Source organism: Nannobrachium achirus (assembly GCF_963921795.1).
Source record: "Nannobrachium achirus genome assembly, chromosome: 13".
Taxonomy (NCBI): Eukaryota; Metazoa; Chordata; class Actinopteri; order Myctophiformes; family Myctophidae; genus Nannobrachium; species Nannobrachium achirus.
The window spans coordinates 55,631,182-55,642,390 of record NC_137833.1 but is presented as its reverse complement, the minus strand read 5'-3'; the positions used below and the strand labels follow the sequence as shown (position 1 = coordinate 55,642,390).

Sequence of the window (11,209 nt, the reverse complement as noted above, 5' to 3'; positions counted from 1 at the left end):
TAAATTACATTTTGACATCATGGTCAAGTAAAAAAAAAGAACAGTGGCTACGGTAGACCTGCAGTCCTCATATCTAGGTTCAGTACTAAAGGCTGAAATTATCAAACCTTGTCATTTCAAGGACCCTCCATAAGCCATAACTCTTTGTAACAATTGATTGTAACAAATGGAACTACATAGACCATAGTCCATTTAGTTCTATTTGTTACACTCTCAAAGTTACAGACCTGTCAGGGTTCATTTAAGGCAGTGAACGTTTCTCAATTCTTTTGGGCTGCAGTACACCCTTTTCCTGATTTCTGAATCCAAGCACCCCCTTTAATGGACAACAACATTTTGATTGAAAAATACTGATGTCAAAATTCCAGTTTTTATGTCAATAAATTGTTTAAAATAAAAGCAAGTAGCCTGTTTTCTATTCAGTAACAGAATACTTTACGGAGCAGCACATTCCCATACATTTGTCAATGTTTTATCATTGAACATAACAGTAAAATAAATGTTTCCATTTTCTCTCAAGTACCCCTGTAGTATCTCTGCGTACCCCCATTTGAGAAACACTGATTTAAGGAACCCTGTGGGTCCCCTGACGCCACTTTGAGAGGGTTAGGGTAAAGGTTAGGGTTAGGTAACCATAACCATCTTTTAAGTTGAATGACCAGGGGTGACAGCTTGATCGGCATAAACATACGACAGCAAAGACACATTTGTTGATGTAGACAAGATTTATTTGGAGTATATCACTACCTGAAAAGATGGGACAAACGCTGGACAGAATCTTGTTACCGTGGCCGTCGAAGCCGTATTGGAATTTAGAGAGGAGGGGAGAGGAAGGGAAAAAACTAAACAGGGGGGAAAAAACATCACCGTCACAGTGGATGTACACAGTTAGGGAACGACTATGCGTTTGACACCGTGGGTCCATCAAAGAATACAACAGAGGATATTCCAGTTAAAAAAGTGTTATTTACAAAAAAAAAAGAAGGAAATTATACAACTATACACAGACTACCATTGCAATAGATCTGAAGATATAAGCACCCCGAGTTCAACTCTCGCCCCTCCAAATCACACGCACACGCACGGGCTCTGGACGCGTTCCACGAAGTCAGACGGAACACAGAGATTGAACGGAGCAGTGGTTCTCAAAAGGCGGATTCCAGGGGACTCTGTGGGTTCCTTTAGGAGGGGTCTAAATTGACCCGTACAAGTCTGTAACTCTGACAGAGTTAGAGTGTTCATTTGGTTCCATTTGTACACTGTCAGAGTTAAAGGACAATTTTGTTTTTTTTACAATAAGGGTTCATATTTTAGATAGTCATTAGAGAAAAGAAAAGATGAGTGTTAAAATGTTTGTATTTACTTCTATCATTTTAGTGATTTTAACTATTCGATTTGTACGCATGCCCCCAAGTTGGGGGCTAAATGTGTCTCTTTAGACATAATAAGCTCATTCCCAAGATGCAACGCAATCTTTCATGGGCAGATGTTACTTATGGGGGCTGGTGTAAATAGTAATAAAGAAATTGACGTCTTATTGTGTCTAAAAAGACATATTTAGCCACTTGTACGCATGCCCCCAACCACTGAAATCAAAATACTCAAATCACTAAAACAACAGAAAGCACTCTTCTTTTCTCCAATTACTATCTAAAATATGAACCCTTGTTGTAAAAAAACAAAGTTGTCCTTTAAATGTGAAAGTTTGAGAAACACTGGAATAGAGGTTCTGCCACTTGGTGTTTTTTCTGGCTCCTCGCTCACTGGAGAAGCCACAGAGTTTGGGCAGAGGGGGAGCTTCACTCCAGTGGGTCAGGGGGGGCTCCCTCCCCCGTCCGCTATACGTTCATGACAGGGGGGGCTCCCTCTCCCCCCCCTGCTATACGTTCATGACAGGGGTGAGCTGTAGCAGAGAGCTCTGTGGTCGGATGGCGGTGCCCTTGGAATGCAGCTTCTCCAGGTTCTGGAGGAAGCCCCGTCTCTTCAGGCCCTCCAGGATCACCGTGTTGTTGGACGAGGCCAGGCTGACGCGGGTTCTACAAGAGCAAGGAAACACACAAAGGCAACACAAAAAAAAAGGTTCAACTCGATTGCGTTTCATTGTTGTGAATTGTTGGAAAATTTGATGCACAGTAGAAATCCCTAGTGCGTGGGTCTTCCACAGAGGGTCCGGGACCCCTAGGGGGTCCTCGGAGTTATTACAGGGGGTCCTCCAAATCTTTGAGTGATAGAAACTCCTTTCTTCCTTTTTTTTATAATAACCACTTGAACCCTAGCGTCCATATTCGGAGAACTTTAGCCAAAAATAGCAGATCTACAAGCTCGAGCTTGTAGATCAGCTATTTTCAGCAAAGAGCTTTGATGTAGACTAGAGTGGAAAAGGAGCAGACTAAGTACAGAGTAAAAGGTCGAGTTCATTAGGTATTGACGGCTCAAGTGGTTAAATATCTGAAAACACAAATTGACATGAATCCAAAATAAACTGATGATTGTGCTGTCAAACGATGAAACTATCTATGAAAAGGTTGTGGGGGTCCCTGCTTCATCTCTCTCAAATAAGGGGTCCTTGGCCTGAAAACGTTGAAGACCCCTGCCCTAGTGACACTAGGGATGGAACGATAATCGAACGATTATCGCTTATCGTGATAAAAAAAAAACACTAATCGCATTGTGAAGATTTAAATGTTATCGTGAAATTATCCTCTGTAAAGGACTGGGATCAATCCACATTTTATTTGTCGAGCTGTACCATTTAAACCCTCCATAATTGGTACAACTGACCTGGAAATAAACTATATAGAAATACAAATACTTGATCTTTTTTTCACTCTCTACCAAATCTCCTTACCAAAAAAATCTACAAACTCACAACTCTTGTAGATCTGCTATTTTTTGGCAAATGTTCCGCCCCAGGATAATGTATGTCGGGGATATTTGGATAATCGCGATAATATCGTAAATCGCAAATTTCTTTGGTCACAATAATCGTGACATGAAATCGACCCATCCCTAAGTAGCCTCGGAAACCCAGACTTTTATTTTAATCCCTAAGTGACACACGTGTGTAACTAGTGAAGCTCACAACGCGTTGCATCGGTAGATATGGTTATTTTACGGCCCGGCGACGCCATCATGCGACGAAGTATAAATCAGACTTTACGGCAGGGGTCCTCCAAATCTTCCAATCCTTTCTTATATTAACAACTTGAGCCCTAGCGTCCATATTCTGAGAACTTTAGCCAAAAATAGCAGATCTACAAGCTCACAACGCCTCGCGCTGCGAGGCGTTGTGAGCTTGTAGATCGGCTATTTTCGGCAAAGAGCTTTGGTGTAGAGGGGGAAAAGAGCAGATTAAGTACAGAGGGAAAGGTCGAGTTTATTAAGTGTTGACGGTTCAAGTGGTTAAATATCTGAAAACACACATTGACATGAATCCAAAATACACTGACGATTGTGCTGTGAAACTATATGGAATCTATGAAAAGGTTGCGGGGGTCCCTGCTTCATCTCTCTCTCAGCTAAGGGGTCCTTGGCCTGAAAACGTTGAAGACCCCTTGCTTTACGGGTCAGTGTGGTTCCATTTGTACTCACTTCTGAATTAAATTAACTTTGGTGCACGTGCATGCATGCATGTGGATTGGTTGCATGTGGACCGCTGTTGCAGGCCCTTGTTAGATGGTACGTTTGGCTTTGGGATCTGTTTGAACTCATTTGTGCTCATTTCTTGGTTATGTTCGGTTTGGTTTTCTCTCAATTTTTTGTTATTTTCTGTCTTTCTTTGTTTGGGGGAGGCGGGTGCATGTTGTTTTAGAGTTTCTTTTTTTTGTTCAAGATGAATTTAATAATATTAATGCCATAAAAAGTGAGGAAATATAAATGAATACACGGCAACGCCAAAACCGTTCCTTTCCCTTCCATTATTAATATGAGAATATAAGTGGCTGCAGAGTAATTACACTAATTATCATAATCATTCCCTTCTGTCAAAACACGGCATGTTGTAATTGGCCTCGAGGTGTTTGTTCAGCTTTATTGCCATTTACATTAAGAGAGAAAAACAGTTTTTCTGGAGTGGGTTCAATCAGCCTCATGTAACCCAGAGGTTAACTAACCTCAGTCCAAAACTTCTCCAGAGGCCCTCTGTGTGTGTGTGTGTGTGTGTGTGTGTGTGTGTGTGTGTGTGTGTGTGTGTGTGTGTGTGTGTGTGTGTGTGTGTGTGTGTGTGTGCGTGCGTGCGTGTGTGTGTGACTGACTCTGGCTGATGAGTCCCACCTCGGGCTGCCAGGTTTTGTGAGAGAAACAAGCCCAAAAGAAGTGTCTAGGCCGAATAATCAAACACACACAGCAGGGGGGGGGGGGCCCAGAGAAATGACTTAATATATCAAATGGTAGGCTCTAAGTTCATAGTCAAAGTAACTAGGAAAGCAGTTCCTGCAGAAACGTGCACAAAGTATATTATGTACGGTAGAAAATTCCTTGGACAGCTCAAGCCCAAGCAGTTACGTACATAAATGGCAAGACAGAATTCATTTCCCAGAGGAATCCACTGTTTTTCTTTCTTCCAAAAAAACTCAAAAAGTATGAAAATGTGTAAAGAGAAAGGCACAAGCAATAATAACTGCGTAAAGCTCATGTTTGAAGTACATTTCTAGCTCAAAGAATATGGAAGTTGTAGACGACTATTTTCACAATTTCTGCCTCTAATATTTGACAATTTGACCAATGTTTAATTTGTCATTTTAGAGGTAATTAAAGATCCTTAAAGAGGTGGTGCCATAGTTTTGTACTTTTTCTGTTTTTCATGTGTCTAGGAGGTTGAAAGTACTTCATTAGACCCCCTTATGTGTTTTTTTTTTTAGAAATGATGTATTCTCTTAGTATTTGTTTGTTTTCTCTTGGAGGCTGCCACCTTGTGGTGAAAAGTGTCAGTTAAAAAACACAGATAAGATGACATCACAGAATCAACTCCTCCCCTATTTACCATTCACCCAACACTGTGGGGTGTGGCTATATCAGCTGGGTCACCACCCACCATGCCATCCATGCATACTTAATGAACTGGGGGTGTGTCCACATAAAAACCCAATTCTAACTCGTTCTGTATACTTTTTTGGAAAAAATCTTCCTCCTAGTATAATCATAACACCTGATAATCATGTTTTATAGGGGGGGGGAAATCATGGCACCACCTCTTTAAAAGGACACTTTAGAAATGTGCTTATACCGTCTATACACTTAAACTGTATGTTGAGAACCACTGCTATGGTGAAGCACAGATCAACTACTTCAGCAAATATGAACAACTAACAGCAAGCATAGTGAGAGAGAGACTCACCGAGGGGAGTCTATCCCACTGTCTCCTGTGATGCTCTGGCTCTCTCCCATCTCCCCCTCCCCTCTGGCTCCAGTGGGGAGGCCCAGCCCGGCTCCATGGCTCTGAGGGACTCCTCTCTCCCCGTGACTCTCGAACCCTCCGTCCTTGGCCTCCTGCGTGGCGCCGCACCTCCAGTGAGCAGCCTCCGGGCCGTCTCCCTCGTCGAAGGACTTCTGCAGGGTCTCGGCGTCCGACTCCACTTCGCTCGTCGGCGCGTAGTCGAAGATGCTGCTGTCCGCTGCCTCCTCGCCGGCCTCCAGGCTCTGGGCCGCCGCCGAGGAGGAGGCGGGGCTGGCGTCTCGCCTCTCGCCCCGGGTCGGCGCTCCGCGCCGGGGGCTGGGCTCGCGCTGCTGGCTCCCCGGGGAGGACCTGTTGTTGTTCCTCGGATGGTGATGGGCGATCTCGCCGAGCCTGCCGGAGCTGAGAGAAGCCTCCTTGTGGGCGACGACGCCGTCCGCGTGGGTCAGGAGGAGCGAGGAGGACGAGTGAGGAGGACCGTTGTGATAGACGCCGCGGTGGGGCTCTTGATGTTGCGCGTCAGAGCCACGGTCGCGGTAGGCCAAGAACTGCTGCTCGTGGTAGCGCTCCACGCGGGCCCGGTAGGTCGCCGTGGAGTCCACCACGTCCTCCTCGTTCAGGTACAAGGAGCTGCAGGCGTCCTCGTCCTCTTCGTCCTCGTCCTCCGCTTTCTGGTAGAGCCTGTGGTCGTCCTCTAAGAAGCCGTCGGTGTCGGTCATCGCCGCGACGACGTCGGTTGCGGGCTCCTCCAGGTCTCTGACGCCGATGCCCACTCCCGTTCCTTGGTGTTCCTGGCCGGCTGCGGCGCCGCAGGCCTGCTGGTGCGAGGAGAGCAGGTCGGGCCTGTGGACGTCGCCCCCCTGCGTGTCCGCGTGTCTGAGAGTGTGCTTCCGCTGCAGAGACAGCTTAGGCCAGGCCGAGGCCGGATCGTACGGGTAGCTCGTCACCGGGTCGTCGCCGGCACGCCTGTGGAGGCTTTCGTCGTACGGCCGCGTGTCGGGGAGGTCGTCCTCCGAGGCCTGACCCGCGTGAAGCCTTTGGTCCGTGGCGGCCCTGTAGTCGGGCTCCGGTAAGGGCCTGTGTTGGCACTCTGCCTCCCAGCTATTGGCCTCCCTCTGGTGCCGGACCTTGTCGTCGATCCTCAGGGTGCTGCTCTGGGGGTACGCCGAGCCGTAGTCCGACAGCCGCTCCCTGCTGAGCTCGGCCCGGTGGAGCTGAGCGGACGCCAAGTCCGCCCTCTCGCGAGGGCAGTCGTATCTGTCCTCCGACGTGCGCGATTTCACCGCGCGCTCCGCTTCGACGACCGCGGCTTTGGCCCGATGCGGGTCCCACGACTTGGAGCGATGCCCCGCTCGGTCCTTCTTCCCCGCAGCCCCCGACGCCTTGGCGTCCTTCCCTTCCCGTCTCCGCTGTTCTCGGTTGGCAGGGGGCGGTGGCGACGGGGACCTGCGCCGGCTCTTTGACCGGCAGCGTGTGGAAAGGGTTGTCGATGCGTTTCTTGTAGAGACACTTGCCGTCCGCGGTCCCGGAGTCGTCGAGGTGCTCCGGCTCGTCGAGGGGCGCCTCTGGTCTGAGGCGAGAGGGGATCAGGTCCTCGTCCTCTGGGTAGTCGTTCCCGCACGCGGGGCCCTTGCTCTTCCCTCGCTCCCGCTCCTTTTCCCTGTCTCGCTGCTTCTCCCGGGAGGAGTGGGCCTTCCTCTTGCTGCGGGAGGCCTTGTGGGCCGACTTCCTTCCCGCGCCTCCGCCGCCCGCCCTGGACGACTGGTGGTGCCTGGGCTTGGAGAGGATCTCGGTGGACATCCCCTTGTCCACTCCCCTGTCCCCGCGCTCCAGGCCCCCCCTCTCCAGCACGCGGTCCACCCGCTCTGCGGCCCTGTCCCCCCGCTCCTCCAGCTTCTTCATGAGGACCGTGTGGCGCGTCAGGTTGTCCACGGTGAGCTCGGGGTTGATGCGCTTGATGATGGCGTGCTCCAGGTCGCGGGGCAGGTTGTTCAGGTCGTCCTCGTCCCGCACCGGCCACTCCTCCGGCGGGAACTGGCCCGAGAACGAGGCGTACTCCTTCTTCGGCTTCTCCTTCTTCGCGCCGTTCCTCCAGAACAGGCTCAGGCCAAACTTCCTCCCCGGCGGCTTCTCCTTGGCGTCTTTGTCCTTGCGGCTGGCGGCCGTGGTCGTGGCCGTGGTCTTGCTCACCTCGCTGGCCTGGTAGTAGGGAGTGTTATGGTTAATTTTCAAGTTACTTAACAGTACAACCACCTACAAGGTAACACAAACTAAAAGAAAAAAGAGTAACAGACCAGTGGTCCTCAAAGTGGCGTCCAAGGACTAAATTGAACCTTTAGAAGTATGTAACTCTGACAGTATACAAATGACAGTATACAAATGAAACCAAATGACAGTATACAAATGAAACCAAACGGACCCTTGCGGGTCCATTTGGTTTCATTTGTATACTGTCAGAGTTAAGGGGAGATCTTGACATTTTAAAGTTTGAGAACTACCGATTTAGACCAAAATGTAGGTTTAAATACATTTTGCAATGAATCTCTGTACTAACAACTCAACAGGATTTTTTTATAAGGCTCCCTCATTGTATCACGATACATACGATATCTCTGAAAAGGAATATCGTGGAGACATTGTATCGTCTCAACGTTATTTATCACCATATCGCTAGGGCTGTCACAATTATTACATAATCGTCTAATCGCAAATATTTGACATAATCGCGTTTATTATTCATAATCTTCATAATCGAGTCCATGTTGAAAAATGTTCATATATATATTTTTTAAAGTAAAAGACGCGTTGTGAGCTTGTAGATCTGCTATTTCCACTATCAATGTTCTTTTTTAAGTTGTCATAATGTGTCAGTAATTTCTTTGTATATTTAGGTTATGTGTCATATCTACCATGTGCAACTTCAAAGCTTAAAGCCAAACAGAAATTTAATTGTCAACGACAAAAACACAATTAAATCGTTAATCGCAATTATTTGAGTGACAATTAATCGTAAAATGTCATAATCGTGACAGCCCTAACATATCGCCCAGCCCTACCTGGTAGTCTGCCGCCGTGGACGTGGACTGGTGCTGCACGGCGGGCTTGTGGTGGTCCGAGGGCCTGCTGGGCCACTTCAAGCTCTTGCCCGTGCACTCGCTCAGGGACACCGAGACGGAGTGCTGGTCCGGGACGGAGGACGGCGAGACGGCCGCCGCCGCGGCCACTGCGGCCACGTTGGCCGACGTCGAGAAGCAGCTGCAGGACTTGCAGTGGGCCACCGGGGGCGCCTGGGCGTGGCTGCTCTCCACGCAGGCCTCGTTGCTCAGCAGGTAGGTGATGGGGGGCGGCGAGGGGGGGCTCGTCTCCCGAGGCCGACGTCCACCAGGTCTTCTCGCGGACCACGCTGTTGGTGATGAAGTAGGTCTGCGGCGTGACGATGAAGTAGCCCTCGCCCGGTGTGGTAGATCTTCCTCTCCTTGATCAGAGCGCCCAGCGCGTTGTAGAGGATGTCCTGCGTGGGGATGGTCATCCCTGAGACGGGGGGGGGGGGGGGGGGGGGGGGGGGGGGGGGGGGAGGACACATGAGAGGATAGAAAACACGTACACATTTCAACTTCTTCCTGTAAAACAGTGGTTCTCAACTTGTGAGTTATTATTTTGGGGGGTCCCCAGATGATTGACTTCAACAGTAAACAAACTAACAAAGTTTAAGTGTATAGAGGGTATATTCTAAAGTGACAATTTAAGGACTTTGTAATACCTCTAAAATGACAAATTAAACATTGGTCAAACTGTCAAATATTAGAGGCAAAAATTGTGAACATAGCCAATCTACATGCTCAGAAAGCCTTGCGTTGCGAGGCATCGTTTCAGTGTTTACCTGGGTGGGCTTTGCTCATGTGGTTGATGAGGGCCTCCTGCGTGACGGTGACGTGGGAGGAGTTCATGTCTGAGATGACGGAGCAGAGGACCTCCGCCAGGGGGATGAACTGTGACTGGGGGACGGGGGACATCTGCACCGGGGACAGGTCACCTGGAACACAGAGACACATGGCAACGATTGAGTGATTGAACCTTTACCTATTCTCCAAAAGAGCATTGAGGTCTGTCCTCATACACACATGTGCATACACACGTGCGAGTTAAACACGCACGACACGCACACGCGCAGGCTTGCGCGTCTACCTTGGACATTACATAGACTTCCATTCATTTTCTGTGGCCTTACCCTAACCTCTATCCCTAAACCTAACCCCTAAACCTAACCCTTGTGGGGACCAACTTTTTGTCCCCACAATGTCTATTTCTCCAATTTGTAATAAAAACGAGCACGCACGCACGCACGCACACACGCACACACGCACACACGCACACACGCACACACACACACACACACACACACACACAGAGTACAAAATAAGATGAAACCCAAACAGAAAACTAGTAAGTTAAAAGCTCACAACGCCTCGCGCTGCAAGGCATTGTGAGCTTGTAGATCGGCTATTTTCGGCAAATAGGTTTGGTGTAGGGGGGAGAAGTATTGACAGTTCAAGTGGTTAAATATCCGAGAACCCAAATTGACATGAATCCAAAATACACAGACGATTGTGCTGTCAAACAATGAAACGATGTGGAATCTATGAAAAAGGTTGTGGGGGTCCCTGCTTCATCTCTCGCTCAGCTAAGGGGTCCTTGGCCTGAAAACGTTGAAGACCCCTGGCATAGAGGATACAATGATGATGGGTTTGTAGCTTTCACCAGTAATAAATCCAAGTGCTTGACAAACTGTGTCTAGTTGTAAACAGGGTTCCCACACATTTTTACCAATGAATTTCCAAAACTTTTCCAGAGTATTTAACCCACTTTCCAGGACTATATAACAATAATTCAGCGCAACAACGAGTCGCTTACTCCTCTGTGCAATGCCCAAAGACAGGCAGTGTAGCAAAGATAAAGTGTGCATGCTGCGAACGGACCATGGCGTGCATGTGGATCGTGCACGATGGACACGAACCGGAACGTGCCCACATCAAAAGGTAAGAAAAGTCGATTTATGGAGGCAGTAAATGAGTTAACAAAATCAATAACCAAAAACAATGCATAGCTATCTTTTCCAGGACCGTCCAGGACCCTTGATCAATTCCAAAACTTTTCCAGTACTGGAAAAATATTTGTATAATTTCAAAATATTTCCAGGAATTTCATGACCGTGGGAACCCTGTGTAAAAGAGCGGTAGGGGCAGCATTTCTACAAATGACGTCACCCATTTCACCATAGTCCAAACCTGCCATACAGTATGTAGCCGCAAAACTCCTAGGAGAGACAGGTGGGCCTGCTGTAATAATGCAATGCACGCCAAACCTACCTGGGCCAACAGCCCACTATTCTTATCTGTCCAGAGCAAACATGCATAATGACTTGAGGTTTATATTCCGCTCCTACCTATATATACACCTTCTTAAGCCATGGATCATGGTGGTCCATTTATGCAAGCGTATGTGAACCGTGCTTGACTGCAATTGAAATTCCATTTCTGCCAAGGGCAGACCACGGAATTCCATCGCTCCCCACAGAAGTGACCACAGGGTCTGCCTAGCTGGGGTGAGATCAGATATCTTCTCTATATATCATACGGTTCTGCTCGAGCCAAAGAGGTGCCCTCGGATTCTGGAGGCACCAACATGTTATTCCAAAAGGCTTAGAACAACAGTGTTTCAGGGGGAGGGGAGAGAGAGAGAGAGAGATGATGGAATTCCGATGATATGCAAACAAACTTCAGGACTCCCATCAGAGAGAAGCACCTCCAGGGCTTTGAA

General features: G+C 48.3%; 1 protein-coding gene across 1 annotated transcript in view; it reads right to left on the bottom strand.

The window, feature by feature from the left end:
* Nucleotides 1–1,879: 1,879 nt before the first annotated feature.
* The window catches only part of stox1 (storkhead box 1), a gene marked incomplete at its 3' end in the record, with an annotated part of 63,785 nt that continues 54,455 nt past the window's right edge, over nucleotides 1,880–11,209 (bottom strand). The window contains 7 exon segments of the mRNA XM_080740480.1: nucleotides 1,880–2,036; nucleotides 5,336–6,835; nucleotides 6,837–7,591; nucleotides 8,449–8,739; nucleotides 8,741–8,845; nucleotides 8,847–8,923; nucleotides 9,273–9,425. Coding sequence (XP_080596606.1) covers nucleotides 1,880–2,036; nucleotides 5,336–6,835; nucleotides 6,837–7,591; nucleotides 8,449–8,739; nucleotides 8,741–8,845; nucleotides 8,847–8,923; nucleotides 9,273–9,425 — 3,038 coding nt within the window.